We start from the raw sequence: 21,671 nt of genomic DNA, 5'->3' as shown, positions 1-21,671 counted from the left end.
TAGAATGTTATAATCAGCTGTTTGTTTAGAAGGTAAACAGCCAAGTTATTTTAGAATAAAAGAAACTCGTAAGAGCAGAATCGTTTGTGTGGAAACTAGGGAGGATTTAAGGCGCTTGTGCCATCTGCATGGGTGGCTGCCCAGTTTCTTTGGCTTATTTAGGGATTTTTATTATTTTTTACCAGGTTATGTTTTGGGGTGAATTAAGCTCCAGGAGGGATTTTGTGTATTTCCTATACACAAATAAATGTATGGAATATTTGCCACTCTAAAGAGTGAAATTAAGTATAACCACTCAACACTACAGATGCAAGATTACTAAAATTTAGTATTTTACTGTTTTCAAAAAAGATGTTCTCAAAATGTCACACATCATTTTCACCTACACATAAACAAACCAGACAATAATGTTTGATGAACTCAATGGTGAAAGAGCCGAAGACTGGTATGAGCGAGGATTATTCCCAGTTCATCACAAGCCTCAATCACAACTTTGTCAGCAGCAGAGCCGGAAGGGGCAGCAATGTACGCCACACCACTCTGAGGAAACAATAGATACTGACTCTCAAAACAAAGTTTTATGCTAAAACACAAAAATCAACATCCCACTTGAATAAGCGTTAAGTTAATGGTGAATTCACACACTGTAGATGGATACACTCTGTCAAAAAGGCAAAATAATAGAATTTGTGTTATCCATACATCAAATGGAAAGTGAGAATGATTCTCTAAATATTTCTGATGTATCACACTGCCAAAGTCTGAATATATTAACTCGCAGAACTTAAAAGTCATACACAGAATTTCTGAAATAATTTCTACATATTGATCAGTTCCACACTAATGTACACCGATTCATACGTACCCTCTTAGCTCTGTCTACATTATCCCTGAAAGGAAAGAAGGCATCAGAGCTGACAGAAACTTCACTAAGTTTGTCAATCCATTCCTTCTTCTGGGCCTCAGTTAATAATTCAGGAACCTGCTCAAACAGCGCCTTCCATTTTTCCAAATCTTCATCCTGGTTGGGGGTGGGAGAGAAATGTACTTTAGTACCTTAGCACTACCTGATACAAGTCAGAATATCAGAATACCCGAAGGCACATGGGCCCTTCTCCTTAGACTTCTTAATTATAAAAAATGACTCATTTAAGTTCTTACATCTAAATTCTCTTTTTTTTTTAATGCTTTGAACATTTCATTAAGGAAAAAATCTTAAGTGTACCAAATAAAGACAATTTACCTCCTAAATCATTTTATTCCAAATATATTTTCTTCTTTAAACTCTGCCTAAATTATTAAATCAACTAATTTTATCCCTGTATCAAAGCAAGCAAACATGATGGACATTCTAGGACTACATTTAAACAACAGTCTGTCTCAAGTTTATAGCCAGTCTTACAGAAATTAAAACATGATTCATAGTATTTTTTTTTTTTTTGCATAGAAGAACTGGAGTGTAGGCCAGAGGTGTGGAGGGTGAGAGGGTTCACCAGAGACAGTGGGGAGCAGAACAGGCGAGTCTACTGAAGTATACTGCTTAGGGGAGCAGAGGGTGAGACAGGAGAGGTCTGCTGTGTTATGTGGGTGAGCTCCCTGGCCCAGGAACAAACTCAGGCCGCCAAGGTGATAGCTTAATAACGCTAAGACTCAACCCCTAGGCCACCAGGGAGGCCCCATGGTATTCACATTTTTAAAAAATGCCTCCATTTTTGGATGACATTTTTGGCTTAAACAGAACATTCTTATTTTGTTCACACATAAAGACTCCTCCAGGACTATTAGCAGGATTTTGCTGGGTAATATTAAACAGAGAAATGTCAAGAATTAAGGTAGAAAAGGCTATTTTTAAGCACTTCATGGTTACAAGGCACGATCTTCAATGACGCTTATGTCATGGGTTCCTGTCCCTGAACAGCTAACTTCAAGTTGATTTGCTCCCTTGAAAGATCACTGAGGGTTTTTTTTTTTTTTTAAGATTTATTTATTTATTTATTTATTTATACAAGCACTGGGTACAGTCAGAAGCGCGGGAGGGTGAGAGAATTCACCAGAGCCAGAGCGGGGAGCAGAGCAGACAGAAGGACCGAAGTACACTGCTGAGGGGAGCAGCGGGCGGCAGGAGAGGTCTGAGCGCCATGTGGGACCCTCCTGCAGTGGCCGGGGAGCGATCCGGCGCTGCAGAGGCTACGGGCAGCTTCGCAACCCAGCACTCAACCGCTGCGCCACCAGGGAGGCCCATCACTGAGTTTTTGATTACCACACTTCTCTCTTTTCTCTTCCGTTCCATCCAGTATTTGTGAAGCATCTGGTCTGTCTATAAATTGGCTAAAGCCCACTCTTTGGCAGGCTACCTGATATTTACACTTCAATGCTGCCAGATATCTTCTTCAAAACAGAAGACATTAGAGAACATGAAATGTAACAAGTACACGTTGAGCTGTTACTGGCACTTGCAGAAAATGTGGGGTGGGGAAGAGCAGAAAGACAATGATAACCTGCCATCAGGAAGTTAGTGCTTAATGATGAACACACACCTACCACGTGCTAAGTATTACGTCTGGCACAATGACAGACCCTCATGTGGGGGGAACAGTGCTGCCATCAACAAGTGAAGCACAAATACCAAGACTAAAATAATGGTTATAATTTTAATGATGGAGAACAAGGTTGATAGTGCCAGAAAGATTTGAAGAACCATGAAGAAAGTGAAATGAAACAGAAAGCAATGGGAAATGAATAAGAAGTTTAGATTAACAACTAGGTAATACAGAATTTCTGAATAAATGCCTTTTTCTCTCTGTCATGAAGGTAAAGTCTGCCACACAGAAAAGACTTTTTGTACCTCGCCGATAGTTCCAGTAACATATTGATCAATGGCATTGGAGATTTCTGCTCTCTTCACTCCAGTTTTAAATTTCATTGAAAGCACTTGAGGATGATGTCTGAGCCACCAATAGTTCGCCTTATCCCCCGCGAGCCTCATGCAGTGTATCCGAGACTGCTGTCCTGCTCCGATGCCAATAACCTGGAGAACACGGACATTCAAATAAAAACCTCTCTCAGTAACATACTTTGCTTCACAGATGTTCTGTGCCTATTCTACCAGATCTATCAATTTTGTGGAAGAAAATATCAGGCCACCATGAGAGAAATATAAGTAATTTTTAAGTCATTAATGGGTAAAGGTAAGAGGTTTATAACTATTTTTACCTGTTCAGTGACACCTGAAATGTGGCCATTAATATTTTGTAAGTTTCTAGAACTCCCAGATACCAATGGTAAAACATGGTCTTTATGGAACCTAAGCCCAAGGGCCAGTAGTTACAATTTCTTAGGTTTTTGTAATTAGAGAGTAGCAATGTTTTAACATTCAGTAATCAGTAAAATTCTGAATTTGAAAGTTTTACAGGTCATATTGATTAATATCTACCCACCCTCCCATTTATGGCCAAATAAAGCTAATGAATGCCAAGAGAAGAGCTTAACAAACTGTAAAAAGGGCTGACAAGGTTGTTGAAGTACAGCAAAACCAGGTACCCTTGTAGTTGGGAAAGGCCTAACTGACAAGCTGGTCAGTCCTGTGTTCTGTGGCTTAGTGCACTGGGGAGACATCTTGCTTCACATCAGAGGGCAAAACATATATTCAATGTGTTGCTGCTGCAGTGGTCACACAGCTAACTATCCAATGCAAAAACTAGTTAAATTCTACACTTTAGGGTAAACTTTACTATATACAAATTATGCATCAGTAAACCTGATTTTTTTCCAAATTGTATCTTTCTTTAAATTGATGATATAATATTGGTTTATAATACTGTATGAGGGGAACAGGGTCACACTTCTTCAGATGTATGTTACCATACCACTGAAGCCCCCATAGTCCTCTACTATAGTTCATAGTTGATCGGGCCTTCTCTCCCCTTTATTGCCTCCACCCTACTTCCCTCCCCCCAACCCCATTTCTGGCAGCCTCAATCCTGCAGCTAGATTTCTAGAGTTTATTTTGGTTTAGTTTTCTCTGCTGCTTTGTTTTATTTCTTCATATCCCACATATAGGTGGAATCATCTGATATCTCAGCAAACCTGATTTTGAAAGATCACATTAACTCCTAGGTAAAATGACTGAAGGAAAAATAGGTGAAAATACTCTTCAAGCTGCAAATGTGAGCTGGCTAGTGGCAGTACCTTTCTCTACTCACCCTACACTGGAAATACTACCAACAGAGAAGAAGAGGGTAAGACCATAATGTAGCAGCTTAATTAGAGTCCCACTAATCATAATGTACCAATTCAATCTAGGTAAGAAGCAGTATGACTAATTTAATACTTAGTTCCCAGGACACATACTTTAATAATCCGCTCATTTACTGATGAGCAAATACTAACAAACCCAGATGAGAAATTCTTCGCAAATTTCCCCTTTCAAAGTGGCCTAGTATCTGAGGCAGATAGCTTTTTAATAACATTTCATAAAAACTCCTGCCCCACCCCAGGTGAGCAGCAGCTTGGTTACCTGACCATTCTTGGCGTAACACACAGAGTTAGATTGAGTATACTTGACAGCAATGGTGGCGACAATGAGATCTCGGAGTGCAGATTCTGGCAACTGAACACAGAACATCAATCACATTGGCCTTTTTAAGCTTCACTTAACTGTAAGCATCTTACACATCATTTATCCTAACCACCTATAATTACACCTTTCAAAGGACATAGTGAAATTATCTGTTCATTCTAAGCACTACCATGTTTTACTGAAAAGACTGATATTTAAGATGTCCGTCTTGACACTGAGCACAATGCCTAATGCATCACAGTCTCGAGCTGATGCTGTTTTGCAGCAACTTAGGCTTACACCTGTTTACATATCACCTGATATAAAGTACTATATCGTCTCTAAAACTGACATTCGAAGTCCTAACAAATGTCTAGAGATATAAGAAAGAAAACATATGCTCAGAAAATAAAACCGAGAATAATTTTCATAGCCATTACAAGTAACTATGATGCCTGCACATAGCCAAGGCTGTTTTCAGGGAAAATTAAATTACAGTCATTTTATGCTTTGTTTCAAAAATTCTAGGAAACTGTTCAAAAATGCACTGTGAACTATTAGTCCAAACAGAATAAAAAACATTAATATTATAAATATAATGAACAAATACAAATGGAAAAGGGAATGTTTGGATACTAAGTGGGCAAAAGATATAAACAGCAGTTATGGAATGAATTAGTGAAATGAAAAAATGATAAATCAGATTCCATCAAATTAAACACTTTTTGATGTTCCTGAGGCTAGCGTGGTAACAAATAGCTGCTTAAAAAGATGGAGGGGAAGACAGAAGATGAAACCATAATTCTCATCCTTATGTTTCAAAATTTCCATTCAATATACACATGAAGCAAGCAGAAAAAAATTTAGATAAAAGATCAATTAACATCATTTTTCAATCCCTGTTAGAAAAAAAAAAAAGAATCCACACTAGTAGCCAGAAGTACAAAACTATCAAATACTGATGAATTATTTATTAGTCCAACACCTATAAACCTATAGGGAAAACTTAAAAAAGAGCCTCAACACATGGAATCTAAAAGAATACCCTTTTAGTATTTTTAAAAACACATTAACCAATCAGATTAATAAAGAAAAGTGCCTCACTTCACTGTGAGCTGCTTAAAGTGACACCACTAGCAGCAACTCACAGAACAAAGGAACAGATTCCAAAAGGCTGAAAGCTATTTCCAACATAACACTCACACGTTCCTTTACTTCACGGTACCATTAATTTTAAACATCAAAATGGAAGACTACTAAATCAAACAATGATCAGATCTTAATCAACATATATTTACTAACAGGAGAAAATGTAAGATCTTAGAGTTTATTTTCAGCAATTCTATAAATGCCTCAGGAGTCAGACCTGAGAACAAATCGCAGCTCCTCATTTTGCAACTGTTATAGTGAATGACTTGTTAAGAGAATAATTCCCTTCGAGGAACAAAAAGAAAAGCCAGACACAGAGCAAATAAAATAGCAAGTACAGAGGGGCAAAGATCGCAGAGATAAAAGAAGCAGGAAGAAATGAGTCTATCTATGATATTCCCCTCAAGGCATTTTCCACTCACAGACAATAAACTTAAAGGTAAATGAGCTGAGCACAGCTTCGGCAGTCTTTCAGGAAGAAAGGGCAAAATGGACTTCAGAATGGACACCAGGAAACAGAGATATAGTGGACGCCCAGACTTTTCAGCAGCACAGGGATGAGCCATAAACAGACAGGTCCTCACAAACACTGAAGCTCAAATTCAAATCATCTCCATTCCTGACTGGATGAGGATGATTGCCTCCACCTGATCTGCTGCCAAAAGAAGTAAACTCTCTGGGGGAAAAATAATACCATCCAGACCCTCAAAATCTTTCTACCGCTTTTTCATAGCCAACCCTCGGCACTCAATCAAAAATACTAACAGAAAAGACTAAAAGTCAGTGGAGTGACACATCCACAGTACTGAAAATCGTCAATGTTAGACCCAGCCAAACTCTTAAAATGAAGGTCCAATTAAGGTATTTCACCATTTCCTGATGGTATAAGGTGTAACCTTGAGCAAATATTTTAATGTAACCTCTACAACAGTTGATAGTCACCCTATAGGGTGATATGTGTATTAAATATTTTATGTGTTAATTTTTTCAAAGTCACATTATCCTAGGATTATGTCCTTCCTAAAAGATGACAAAAAGCACAGGAGCAAAAATCTTCTCTACATGCAAACACTGATCATAGCACTGAAGATGGAACAACTTAAAATATTCATCATGTACATCTATACGTGGCCTTTCACACAGCAATGTGTGAAACACATTCTGTAGTTTGGTGCATGGAAAAAAAACAAGTTAAAGATAGAATTATAAAAGATATGACCCCCTTTTTGTAAAATGGAAGACAGATATCCCTGCACAAGTATATATGCACAGAAGCTTCTAGTATGGTCTTCCATTCATTTTTAAGCTTATAAAATTTCCTCATGACCCAAAGATACCCCAGCTGTTTGCATATCAACCAGTTTTAAAGAAGGACTTTATAATAAAAACATAAACTTTTAAGTATTAGAAACAGGTCTACCGAATTCAGAACATTCAATTTAAATTATTTTCAGACTTACATCTTTATTCTTGGTAACAACATTGCTAAATAATGACTTGTCAATGATACCATTATTTCTCTTCTGGCTTAAACGAAGACCAAAGAGAGTGCGAACTTCATTCTCATCTGGTTTGTAAGACTGGTCCATCTAAGATACAAATTTAAAGGGTTAAAAACAATGTATTTACATCCCTCAAAATTTTTCAATTAATTTCTGTACAAAAGATTTCATTTTGTGAAGGTTATATGCATTTTTTTTCTGTTTAAGTATGTGTAAGTTCATTTCAGTCAGTATGGTTGTGATAATATGTTTGGGCACCAATATATTTTGGTCCAAAAATTTTTATAGGTTTAACCACACTATAGTTCTACAATTTATACCAAACATATTAAACCAGTGATTTCAGTGAGTGCATTTTTGTTTACACCAACTAAAAGCACTATCTATACACAGCCATGCACTGCTTATTGATTTTCTGGTGAACAACTGAGTGAATATTTAATGTCGGTCTCAACAGCATAACAGACTAGACCATCGTGTGTAATTACACTCTACGATGTTCGCAAAATGATGAAATTGCCCATCGTTAAGTGATGTGACTGTTCTCCTTTTTAAAGATCAGCCTTAAGAATAGATTTGCTAAAACACAAGCAGTGGCACAAAAATTTAATTGTAATTTTCCTTCTTTCCAAAAATCTATTACAAATACCTAGCTAATACTTGAATTGAAAAATTAAAAGGAGGGAAATAGGACCTGTAGTCTGTGCCTTTGTTATTTCAAAGGGCACGTATGTCATTCATTGTTATCTTCCTCTTCCAAGTTTGAACTGAGAAGACAGTACGACGTGGGGGAAAGCTGCCTAAGACCGGTCCCTCTAGGACTACCCCCAAGGTTATTCACAAGTGTACACAATAGCTATCGACTGGTGACCCGCCATATAGAGTACACATTTCCAAGGCAGTGAAGCAGCTCGCATTTGTTTTAGTGGGGGAAAAAAAGAATAGAAAAAAAAAAATGCAAATATCTGCTGAATAAGTATAGACTACTTAAGGAAAGACAAGCAAGAAATTTAAAGCTCTAGTTACTTCTAAAAATGATTAGTAAGAGCAACAGAAAGGAAGGATGAGGAAACTTTGCATCAAATAACCTTTAATACCTTTTGAATAAAAAGCTGATTATTATTTCAAAATATTAATATACTAAATCTCAAAAAATTTAATTAAGGGTTAGGAAGCTATCCTCTTCTTAAACCAAATATTAATGGGGAGGAAAGAACTAGGATCAAGCATAATGAAAATTCTAGAAAGAGGGGTCTATTAGGAGAATGTCAGTATAAAGGGAAGATTACACGTGGGGGATGAGTGGAAAACAAGAGCAAAATTGTTTCAAACATGAACTAAACTAACCTGAAGAACACAGTAGCTTCCATTTTTCTTTTTAGAAAGTATTTGCAAAGCTTCTTCTTCATATCCTGGGGCAACAATGCCATCAGATACCTATAAATACATTAAATATTAACTTCTATTCAGAGCAAAGTAGAGAACACCTCTAGAACAATGTAGAGACAATTACCTGCCTTAAACAATGCAGCAGTATTTTCTGGTTTCTATCTCCAACAGATAATATTAATGTTCTACTTAGAAAAGATAAGCCTATGCTAGAATACAGCTCTGCAGCTGACCTTTTCTCATCTGCTACCCTTTCAAAGTTTTTGGTTAGCTGTTTCACTTTTAATTAAGAATATGTGAATGACGCACTCTAATGTATGCACCTTAGGAAGAAAAATTATTTTTTATTCTGTCCATGGGTGAAGTTTTGCACTAGAAAGAGAACATTCTAGCCCTGGTTCTGCCGGTGCCAGGCTGTATGACCTCAGGCAAGGTATGTTCCCCAACAGCAAGACAGGGATCAGATTAAATGGCGAGCTAACATCTCATAAGTAAAAACACAAAAGTCACAGCTCATGCTCCAAAGCTTTGTGCTGTAACCTATAACACAGCATGTCAGCTCCCTGCAGTGGGGATGACAGTCATCATGAGAAGAACCCCTAGAGCAACTAAATACTGTCAACCACACACTGGTTTAACCTTCATTTCTACTGAAGATTTACCTCTCAGTTATCTGAGCTACCGTCTTTCTTTAACTTTCTGTCTCTTCATCTCCAACTTTCTGTAAGGCTTGTTCAGCATCTAACTGATGGGGGTTAGTTTTTAAGAGTAGTTTATAGTTTTCTCTATTATACAGCTTCTCATTATAGACCTAGAGAAATTTATAATAAGGTTCACTATTACATGGCATCCTACCTCTTCACAAACAGTTTTTAGCATTAAAATACTAATTGTGTTAAAAAATATAAATTATAACTATAACAGCAAAGGATAACACCCTTTTTTTGAAATTATTAATTCACTAGATCCCAAAACTGCAACTGAGTCAAGGATTCATATTCTACATAAAATGTGAACATTCTAGATGACAGCTTTAACAAATTTACAGATGTTACAAATATAAATAATATAGGTTATGGTTTCAATTAACATTGAACAAATAAAGCTTTAGCATTTATGCATGCATCAAGATGCACGAATGTCCATCCACTAACCTCTCTGGAGATAATTTTGGCAGTAGGGACATCACAAACATCAGATAATGCAATAAAGTCACCAAATGAAGACATCCTATCAGCCCCTACCGATAAAAATTAAAATGAGGTATTTATTGCAAATTATCTTTACAGAGAAAAATGTTTTTTAAAAAACCAAAGTGATCACTTAAAACCTAGTCTGTCATCATATTGACTGGAGCTGAAAAGAAAAAAATTAAAGGAAATATGGCTATATTATATATATGTACACACATACTATAGTGCCCCCGCCCCCTCCTGGTGACTTAGGGGTCAAGTCTCAGCACTATCACCACTAAGGCCTGAGTTTGATCCCCAACCAGGGAACTCACGCACATGGCACAGCACACTTCTGTCTCGCCCGCTGCTCCCCTTAGCAGTGTCAGTAAAGTAGCCTGTTCTGCTCCTTACTCTGTCTCTGGTGAATCCACTCACCCCCTTGTACCTCTGGCCTACACCCCAGTTCTTTTACGCAAAAAACAAAACAAAACAAGAATATATATATTATGTATATTCTTAATAAAGAATGAAATATTCAGATGTAAAAAAAAATAAAATCTAGTCTGTAAATCTAATGTCATAATTTACAAGAAATTTAGATTAATAAGTCATTTAACTGAAATAATAAGATATTCTTTTACCTTCTACAGCAGCATTTGACACACTTTCTTTGTGAAGGATCCTATAGTAAAAAATTTTTAGATTTTACAGCCAATTGTCTCTGCTCAAGACTCAACTATGTGGTTATAGTTTGAAAGCAGCCATTGACAAAGCACAACAAAGGGACATGGCGCTGTATATTCAAACTGAATATATAAAAACAGGTGACTGGCTGCATCTAGCACAGGAGCCATAATAGGCAACCCCTGATACCAAAAAAAGACCATGATATCAACTTTCTAAATGTTCTTCCATAAATGTTATAGTCGTGGTCAAAATTTGTGAACTAGGCATTTCTGAAATACGTAAAATAGAACTCTAACTGAATTCAGTATAGTTAGTCTAACCATATAATTTAAGTCATGTTAAGCAATACAAGTGGACTCAATAATCAAAAGTTATATGCACCAAATTCCAAGTATGCTTCCATTTATTACATTAAAAAATTAAACACTTTTATAAGCAAATTTAATCCAAGGCACTCCAAGAATTATTCTTAAGTATAGTAAAAAACAGTTAAAGATAATTTGAAGTCTTATACTAAAACAAAGGATATACTAAAACAAAGGATGTTTTATTCTATTCAGGATAAAACATTGCTTTTTCTTTCAAGAAAACCCCCCAAAAACCCTATCTCTCTTCTGACCTCTTGCTCTTGCATATGCAGTTGACATGGGTGTAAGGGTTTTATACAGATCGTAGACCATACAGACTTTGGCCTCATCTTCACTGAGTGGAATTCCAACAGCAGCACCTGGTACAGAAAACCATAAAACAGACCAAAAAATCTCAGGTTACTACTTGCAACTCATACACTAAGACATATTTCTTAACATCTAGTCTATGCAACATAACTTTAGCACTTATGACAAATTAAACAAGAATCTATTTGGCCAGACAATTAAACAGTAACAATATAGTTGCAGGCAAGGGTGAGGAGATAGGAAAATCTCTCTGGCTGTGAAAACACTTTTCCAGACCAAGGTCTGACAGCACCAGACATATGTATGAAGCTAGCTTCCTTTATTATTGATTTTCTCTGTTCCGCCTGATATCATAGATCATTTATTACTTCACCACTCACATCATTTTAATATCCAATAAACATCTGAGAACTATGTGTTGGGCTGTCAGCAAAACTGGTGACATAAATTAGTTGTGAAGTTGACTTAAATACAGAATGGTTATAAAAAAGTCAGAGAAAAAGTGTCATAAGAAAAATTTATGTTCACTCTGTAACACTTTCAATCATGTGGAGAAATATTTTTTAGTCATAATGCAGTACATCATTTCACTTTTCTCAGATCTCATGTTTCTACTACACACAAAAAAAATTGAGCTTATCTCATGTTACACAATTACAATTGTGTAAATGAGTGTTATTAGATTTTATATAAGTAAATTGAAACTATTACCTACAAAGTATTTCAGACTTCATAGAATATGTACATTCCCATAGATTTTGTCAACTTTCTAAAAATTTAAATAGAAGTGCATTTCAAATAGTTGCAGAGCATTCCAGAGTGCAGTGCTTTACCTGCTGGGCTGACGTGTTTGAAAGAGGCAGCAGCTGGAATACCTAAAGCTTCTTTGAGTTCCTTCACCAGCTGCCAGGCATTCAGAGCATCACACAAGTTTATAAATCCAGGAGCTCCATTTAGAACTATGCATGTACAAGAATATATACACATGTTATCAGGCAGTGCCAATAATGTCAGATCTATGCATATTTCCTAAAAAATAAAAGCATGGACCAAGACTACACAAATATATTTTAAGTGTGATAGAGAGGTTAACAGATATACACAAAAATATAAGAATTTGAAAAAGCAAGCAAAGCACAGGAGGCTTGAACCCATCTTGCAAAACATATAAACAAAACAGCCTACATACACACATAAACACACACATTAACACACAAGACTAGAGCACCAACTTTAGTCAAGCTACAAATAAATCAAATGAAAATTCAAGAGCAGGAGGATGTCTGCCAAGACCAGTGATCATCCGGGATCCATTTCATGATTCAATGCAGAGTAAGTAATTATGGCACTTACAGAGACAGGATAAATCTTAATCTTGTCAATTTAAGAAATATTACAAATGAAAACAAGAGGAAAGCAGAGGAAAATTTTATGTTGGATTTTTCTTCTTTTAGAGCAGACTCAGCATGCTCTCTAAAATTGAAATGCAGTTAAAAAGACTTGAACGTCGAAGTTTTTCATTGTCTATTAACAATTGCAGAATTTTTATTAGCAGTTAATTATCTCTTGTGAATAAGCACATATTAAGTAGTTTGGCACATAGAAATAGTGGACCACTAATTAAAAACAAATTTATGATTATTTTCTTTGTGTTATCTTGGTAGTAGATATTCTCAAAAGCAAAACATTGCCTAGTATTTACTGAATGTTAGTATAATGTTACACATTGGTCCATCTGGAATGTTATCAATAAATAAATTAAGTTCCTCACCCACCACCACTGTCACCATGGAGCTTATGGGGGAAGTTAGAAAAGAAATGATAGCAACAAGAAACATGGTATTTACCCAAATGAGTTGAAAACTCACAAAAACTTCTGTCCTCACAAAAACGTGTATATGTATGTTTACAGCAGCTTTGTCCATAACAACCAAAAACTGTCCTTCCATTTTTCATGTCTGTCAATAGGGGAATGGGTAAACTATGGAGGAACCTGAAATGTGGATTGCTAAGTGAAAGAAGTCATCTGAAAAAGGCTATCTATTATACGCTCACAACTATAAGACCTTCTGGGAATGGGAAAACTATAGAGTATAAAGATCAGTGGTTGCCAGGGTTACGCAGGTAGAAGGTAGAAACATTTTAGTGTGGTAAAACTACCTTATGTGAATATGTGACAATATACATTTATCTGGACACACAGAAAAATACAGAGTGAATGTGAATGTAAGTTTCTGATCTCAGTAACAATTATGAATCAGTGTCAGTTTATCAATTCTAACAAATGTGCCTGCCACACTAATGCAGGATGCTAACGGGCAATGCTAAGGGGAGGTAGGAGGCTATGGGGATTATCTGAGAACTGTTTCTATAAAATATTCCTCTAAATCTAAAAATTGCTCTAAAATTATAGTCTATTTTGAAAAAGTACTTGAAAAAAATAATTCCTTTGACCACGAAGATGACGGTCCTAGTGGAGCTTATGGCATAAGACACAAAACAGGCAAAAAGTGGCAAATAAGAATGAAATATCCAATAGAGTAATACACTATGCAAATATAAAATGAGACACCTTAGTACAATTCCCACCATCCCCCTTTCTTTTTACAGATTGTTAGGTTAATGGTGATAGGTGGAAGAAAGGCTAATTGTGGTAAGTGGGAAAAAACTTGGTTTCTGAAACATTTCAGAGTTGAGAATCCTATTCAAACATCAACATTTCAATGACACTAATACTGATCAGGCATAACAAAAAGCACTAAAGAAAAATGTTTAAAGTTGTTTAGTATATTAAATAGATGCAACAACAGGACTCTTGTTTCTAACAGAAGAAAACTAGTCATTAAGATCACTCACACACACAACTCTTTATTCTCCCTCAAATTTGTTTCTAAGCACACACAAACATGTACTTTGTCACTGTATCATTGAAAATATTCAAACCGTATGAAAAGGCAAAATGCCTTCCTGCTGTGAAAATAAGTACATGTTTGGGAGGAATCCTGTGACTCTGTTACAAGAAATCCCTACTTACAGGAGACCAGGGCCTCCCCTGTCATCACAAAGAATACCATAAACTTCGAGAGAAACACAGACCCTAGAATAAATACTTTAATACAATCTGAATGAAAATATTTCTGAAAATGAGGACTATGGGACCTAAAAGCATGTGGGAATATTTCTTTGCTTCAGAATAGACATGGGGGATTATTAACTATAAGGAGGAATGTGTGAGGTAAAACAGGTCAGTCTGTTTTAGGAAAATTTACAAATATATATCTGTACAAAAATGTCAGGTTTCCTCTTACTCATTCAGGATATTCTCACATTGGGCAGAGAGCAATGAACAAAGATAGACAGGGTTTCTGCTATTGGGAGCTGACACCCTACTGAGAGAAGGCAAGATATGCAGCAAAACAGTGACAGCAGATACTTTGTGTGCTCAGAGAAGGCTTTGAGGTGATGACATTTAAGGCAAGAGCTGGATGAAAGAAACCAGGACTATGAAGACTAGAGGGATGGATTTTGGGTTAAAGGAACAATTACTACAATGACCCAGCATGGAAGTCTCCCAAACAGAAGAAATTTGCTCTTTGTGACATTCCCAAATCAAACAGATAAAGGTAATTTACTTTATCTTCGAAACACAAACCACATCAGATACAATACAAAGGTGTGTGTATACACCACCCCCACTCCCCAACCCCAGACAGCAGCTTTTACCTGTGATGGGAAGCTTGGAATTCATTGTGTACAACTGGGCAGGAGTTTGATGAGGGTTCATTCCATACCTCAAGGGCATCTGAGATACTCCTTTACTATACTCCTTCCTGAAGTAATCCGATATTGCTTCATCATATTGTGCCGTATGAGTGAAAGCCTGCAAAAAGTTTAAGTTTTGTGAAACATAAGTAGCATTTCCTAAGCAAGGACAAGATGGTTTTAGGTAGGTCACAGCCAGTGATACCCCCTCGCACACCCCACACACCTGTGCTGGAAAGACAGCAAATAATACTGAAGAGCACAAAGAATTCTTTTCCAATTCTCTTTAACTCTTTAAACAGACTCTCTCTCTCTCCTAACTGGTCCCTTCATTTGGATTGCAGCCCTAGGAGCCTGGGTGGAGGACAGAATCCAGGCTGACTGAACACTGCTTGGTTTTCCAAACACTGTAAGAGCTAAAGTGCGCACCCACCTTCAAGGCTAGCTGGCGTCTGGTCTCCAAGGAGGTGTCCTTACTGTCGGAGCTCAGCATCTCGGTGGACACTGCTGCATAGTCCTCTGGTTCACACACAACAGTCACTCGAGCATGGTTTTTGGCTGCTGCTCTCAGTAGGGTGACTCCACCTTTGCAGAACAAAAAGACAATTTGTACTTTCAGATGAATCTAACCTCTTTCAATTAAAGTCACTGTCTACATACTTTTATTTTAACTCTTAAAAAAAAAAAAAGGTAACCCAGATGAAATGCTCTATACAAAGAAACAGATCAGAAAATAGAGATGAATTATAGTCACCCCAGAACACAATCTGGAAGCACTAACTACTTCCTACTCCTCAGTGGTGAGCATCAAAATGAAATCTCACTTAAAACGTGAATAATCCTCCTCTCCATCACTCTTTAAAAAAGGTTTTTCTAACTTACCGATATCAATCTGCTCAACAGCCTCTCCAACAGTTACATCTGGAGAAGCCACGGTCTTCACAAAGGGATACAGGTTGCAAACGACAACTCTACAACAAAAAGGAATTTAACTGTCATGAAAAACTCAATTTATGTGGTTTACAGCTATACAGAAAATTAACATCCACCAAAACTCCTAAGGATCTAAAATGTAAACTGTAAGCCTGACATTTTTACAGCTTAACAATTACACCAAAACCTCAGGACCTTCTACTGCTGCAGAGCACACAGATGTGGCTTCAGTCTGCAGATGCCACAATGTTGCTATTTGAACAACTTTAGCTATACATTATACCAAAGCATCAAGCAATTCAAATTCTGACAGAAAGGTAAAATACAAGGATACAGATAACATCCTCATTTTCGAATATGATTACTACCACATAGGAATTTGATTTTAGATCCCTTTTCCAATGGATTGAGCCCAACAGTGAGAAACAAAGGATCATTTTAAGGGTGAAGTATCTGTTTGGTCTTCGGAGATTCCATATATAAAAGGGATAGCAAAGCCAAAAGAAGAATTTAAAATACAGAATTAATCTAGAATGAACAAGCAGTGAAGAAGAGTCCATTGCTGGGACTGCTACATGAGGAACTCTGAGGGCAGGAACTTTGGTCACAATTTGTAAAAACTAATAAAAAAGGAGAAAAACAGAAGAAGTGCCCAATGTCCATTACCCTGATGCCAAACCCAGACAAAATGTCACAAGATAAATATAGACCAGTATGTCTTATGAATGCTGATAGTAAAATCTTCAATAAAATGCTAGTAAACTGAATCCAGTAAAATAGAAAAAGGTACACACAAAGCCCCAGAAATGTAAGGTTGGTTTAACACCTACAAATCAGTTAATGAAACAGACTGTATCATTAACCTACCTGATCATCTCAAATACCCACTCATGATAAACACTCAACAAACTGAGAATAGAAGGGAACTTACTCAACATGATAAAGGACTTTGTACATGCATAACCCCATTGTTCATAACATTCCCAAAATGCAGACAATCCAAATGTTCACCCACTGATAAATGGCTAAATGCTGTGTAGGTAAAGTCAGAGAGACAGAAACAGACTGGAGGCTGCCTTGGTAGAGCTAGAGGGTGTTGGGGAAAATGAGGAATTATTACTAATGACATGGGTTTTTTTGTCTGGGGCGGGGTAATGACTATGTTCTAATAGCACAATGCTGAATACAGAAAAGCCACAAAATTATAAATTGGGGAAATATAACTAAGTGAATAATATCTGAATAAAGATTTTATATATATACTTATGTACATCAGTGAATACCTTTATGCAAATAACTAAGTTGTTTGCATATACTAAAATTTATAACTCCCTACAAAAGCAGAAGTTGATTTTAGTTTAAGTTTGTATTTTGGTAATATAAACTTAGTAAAACCAAAATGCTTACACAAGCACAAAGTCACACAGAAGGTACTCAATATTTATAGCAGGTGATCAAAACTAAACTTAATGCTAAGCTTGATCTTAAGAAAGGAACACCAAGCACTGGCATATTCTATCTTTGATCCTTAATATATTAAAAAAATCAACTTCAAACTTTACCTTATAAGATTGAAATCAAGTCTGGCCATGTCAGCATTATCTTCTGGGATATTACGAGCCAAGATTCCTAAGTTAACAAAGTTATAAAGTATTAGGTTCAAAAAACAAGTCAAACGACGTATTTCCAATATATTCCTATCAATTATGTCAATGGCCCTCACACTGTCTAATTAGCAATACCAAACACATAGTGGGTATATTAAAAAAATCTTCTGTGTCAGTTCCTCAATGCCTCTTTCTTGAGCAACAAAATATAAAAGCAATTTCCACATAACTGTCGTCAGTTCCATTACTCTATGTGCTCCCATAAGTAGCTTATTTGATGATTTGATGATTCTTAGCCTTACAGTTTTTTACTATACTGAAACTGGTAAGTTAACATGATTTCTGTTTCTAACTATTTTGGTCAACAGCAATTCCTTGTCTCAGATGAATGAACTAAGAGTAAAGCACCTGGAAACAGTATTCTCTTGAAACTCAGTTACATTGTGATACTTCAAGTTTGAATTCTGATAAAAGTCGTTTTACACAAAAAATCTAAATATTTTCATTAACTCTAGCAAGACATACCACTCCAAATTAGTGATCAGGTGATGAGTAGTAAGTAGCAAGCAGAGGAAAAACAACCTGATTCCACTGCACAAAAAAACAAACTAGATTTTATACAGATGCTAATGTATTATGAATTTTAGCAGCAAATGTGACAGAACCAATACAACTTATATTGCCTCAGATATTTTTTGAGCTTAAGACTTCCGTTTTCTTCACTTAATCTACAAAATATTCAACTTGTGTATTCCTGAAAACTACTGATAGTTTTAAATTGAGGGTACCAACCACTTACCAGCATGGACAGCAGGATGCAAGGTTTTCACACGCCCCCCTAACATTTCAGGAAATCCCGTCAGCTCAGAGACATCTCTGCAAATGAATAAAAGGAAAGTTGCTTTTGCTTCTGCTGAATTGTCATTTTTACACTATCTCAAAACATCTATCAACATTTAGTCTACTGTTCTCATTTGGAGAGCTTTTTCAGAATGTTAATTTTCAGAATTCAAAGACTGACAAAACAAGCAACACTAATGAGATATTATTAAATAAATTCACCTGAGAAGTATTTGGCAGCATGTAACAAAATACATTAAAAGTATCCTTACCTCAGAAACATTTTAAAATAAAAGCAAGAATACAGATTGATTATTAAACTCACATAAAATTGGCGAATCAAATGAATGCAAAAATAAAACATTGTTTGGTAAAATGTTAGGCTTAGAATAACTAGTTAAGCCCACACAAAAATAAATTCCCAATTAAGCAAAAGTTGGAGTGTTTAAAAAAATTATATAAGTATCAGAATCAAATATATGAGGAATATTTTCAAAACAATAAACAAAAAAATTGATAGCCTGAACTATGTAAATCTTAAAAACTTTTACATAAAAAAAAGGTGGGGAAAAAAATCAGACACAGGGCCAAATTAAAGACAATATTTAAAGTTTGAGCCACATCACCAAACTAACCTGAACCCTCTCTCTGGCAGAATTTACAAGAATTTTTATGACAGGAAAAACAAATATGTTAAGTGAAAAAAAGAAGGAAAACTATTTCTATGTGAGGTATGAAATAAAGTTTATGATTATAAAACACTAGAAGGGGGCCTCCCTGGTGGCGCAAGGGTTGAGCACAGCACTGTGAAGCTGTCCGCAGCTTCTGCAGCATGAGTTCGATCCCCAGTCAGGGAGCTACCCTCACGCCGCAGCAGACCTCTCCTGTCTCACCCACTGCTCCCCTCAGCAGTGTATTTCAGTCAATCTGCCTGTTCTGTTCCCCACTCTGTCTCTGGTGAATCCTCTCACCCCCCGACCTCTGGCCTGTGCCTTAGTTCTTGTATGCATAAATAAATAAATCTTTAAAAAACCAAAAAAACACTGGAAGGAAACACATCAACATGGTAAGCAGAATTTTAAGCCATTTTTATTACCTTCTTTATGGCTTTCCATATTTTTCAAATTTTCTATGGTCAATAATATATATTGCCTTTATAAAAAAAATAATGCACATTTTAAAGCAGTAAATCCTGCTGAAAGGGCACAGAATTTTCAGGGTAGACTCTCCTATTAAGGTGGGCATTTGCAAATGACTGGTGTTTAACCAAAGACACACAAATAAACTGACAAATGGATGACGCGGTTTCTAATGCAAAATTCCCTCTCCTGGAATAAAGGAAGTAAAAATCCAGTGTCTCTGAGGTTAATCACAAAAAAGAGAGATAGGCAGATCTACTCTTAGAATTAACAACAACCATTTGAAGTAACTGAAAAGCATGAATTTTTATGTAACAACTGATAATTTCAGAATTAATTCTCTGTATGCTCACTGCTGCATACTCACTGATTAAAATTCCGTCAATTTACCAAACATCTACAAGTTAAATTCTTGGGATAAAACCTTGGCTTTATCTTTTTTTTTTTTTTTTAACTAGCTATGTAAGCAGTATAAACTGTATAATTCTGGGCAAGGTACTTCACTTTTATATACCTTAGTTCCTTTATTATTTAATGTGTATAGTACTTGCTACACTAATAAACTGGTACAAGAATTACATGAGTTAATATGCACAAACACATGTGTGAGAGAACATACTTTAATAGGAAACATCAGTTCATATTGCCAATTTTTTTTTTTAAAAACAGCCATTATGGGGGTTAATGAGGAGTGGGTGGGGCTACAGATCAGACAAGACTGTGATGGAAACACAACATGACAGTTTATTATACTTTTCTCTGTACTTTTGATTTTGTCTGAACTTTTTCCATAAAATAAAGTTTGGAGGGGAAAAAACAGGATAAAGAGGACCTACTCAATTTGAAGGATGCACCTACAATAGGACTCAACAGGGTCCATTGGAAAGAACAGTCTAGAAGTTAGAGTCACAACCCTCTGCTGTTCAGAAATAGCTGCCCCACCTTCCACTGAGAACCTGATCAGAGAAAAGCTTAAAAAGACTTCAAAAAGTGTAAAGCCTTTACTTAAAAAAAGTAATCTTGCCATTTGATTATGTCAAATTTAGGGAGATGTACTGCCCATATTGGGGGCTAGGGGTGACATTTACAAAAGAAAAGAGGGTAAAAAGCAAAATTGTCCACATGGCAAAAAAAGCAGGCAGTTCTTTCACTCCTTTTCTAGAATATTATCTAGGAAGGACATGTCCTTCTGAATTCACTGTGGTGTATTATAGCTGCCCAATGGCTTTTTTCGTTTCATTTATCTTTTGCACATTCTTTCTTTTCCATCATTTAGCTATGACCAGCTTGTCGATGACAGAATGACAGATTTGTACCTTCATTTGGTTACCAGACTTACTAAGGGAAAAGAGGAAGATCTGAATCTTCTTGTCAGTAGTTTTATAAAAGAGCCAGTCAAAATAGTGGATTATGGGAAATATAACTTGAGTTTTTCTTTCATAACAAAAGGCCTGTTTGAACTAACTTCAAGGAAGCAGAGAACAAGGCGGGCTCTGAAATGAAGACTCTCTCTCGGCTCTACCCCTTAACTCCTCAAAACTGAGCTTAAGTTATCAAGCGTCTCCGTGCTTGACTTTCTTCCTCTGCCAAATTATTAAGTGGTGTAGCCAGAACGAGTCGATAAGGCTGGACTCACAGGGCCTGGGACACACTACTTTGAGGTTAACATGCTCATACTCTGTTCCGATCAGACTTACAGAGAAACTAAGTTGTGCCTTACCTGACGGCCAGACCTGCATCCCTGAGAGCTTTTGCAGTCCCTCCAGAAGCGACCAGATTCAAGCCCACAGCAGTAAGATTTCTGGCAAATTCCACAAGGCCGGTTTTGTCAGATACACTAAATAAGGCTGAAAGAGAAGGCAGTGCTTGACACTTAGTTCTCCAGACCTCGGGGATGATGGTGGGGGGCGGGGTGGGGGGTGCTGTGGGGGTGGATCGGGGTTGCGGGGGGGAGGGGGCTGCTCTGGGGCTGGCGGCCACGCATCTCCAGGCCATCCCGGGGCCACAGTGCCCAGGTCCAGATCCTGGGCCTCCCGGGGCCTGACTCCCGCGAGTCGCACCGCCGCGGGCCCGGCCGGGGTGAGGGAGCAGCGGAGCATCGGCAGGGGTAGGGGCTCACCGAGCTGGCCGGGCGCCATGGATGCAGGCGGCGAGTTTCCGGGAGAGCGGGAGAGCGGCGGGACGCACGTGGGGGGTCCGGGCAGGGCGGGGGTGGGGCGGGGCGCGCGGTCACCTGACCGCCACGTGACGCAG

At 37.2% G+C, this 21,671-nt stretch overlaps 1 protein-coding gene across 1 annotated transcript; it reads right to left on the bottom strand.

Moving 5' to 3' along the window:
• Window positions 1-326: 326 nt before the first annotated feature.
• Window positions 327-21,621, bottom strand: ATIC (5-aminoimidazole-4-carboxamide ribonucleotide formyltransferase/IMP cyclohydrolase). Its single transcript, XM_037523993.2, has 16 exons — window positions 21,538-21,621; window positions 21,139-21,265; window positions 18,239-18,315; window positions 17,395-17,461; window positions 15,782-15,870; window positions 15,333-15,484; window positions 14,861-15,017; window positions 11,971-12,096; window positions 11,080-11,187; window positions 9,753-9,838; window positions 8,557-8,646; window positions 7,168-7,296; window positions 4,517-4,609; window positions 2,846-3,028; window positions 866-1,021; window positions 327-540 (listed from the first exon to the last, which is right to left on the bottom strand). The coding sequence occupies exons 1-16, from the start codon at window positions 21,554-21,556 to the stop codon at window positions 421-423; spliced, it is 1,779 nt and encodes a 592-aa protein (XP_037379890.1). The 5' UTR covers window positions 21,557-21,621; the 3' UTR covers window positions 327-420.
• Between the last annotated feature and the right edge of the window lie 50 nt (window positions 21,622-21,671).

This window comes from Talpa occidentalis, unplaced genomic scaffold (genome assembly GCF_014898055.3).
Source record: "Talpa occidentalis isolate TD23 unplaced genomic scaffold, MPIMG_talOcc4v2.1 talOcc4.3, whole genome shotgun sequence".
NCBI classification, from domain to species: domain Eukaryota; kingdom Metazoa; phylum Chordata; class Mammalia; order Eulipotyphla; family Talpidae; genus Talpa; species Talpa occidentalis.
This window is presented reverse-complemented; position numbering and strand designations above follow the sequence as displayed.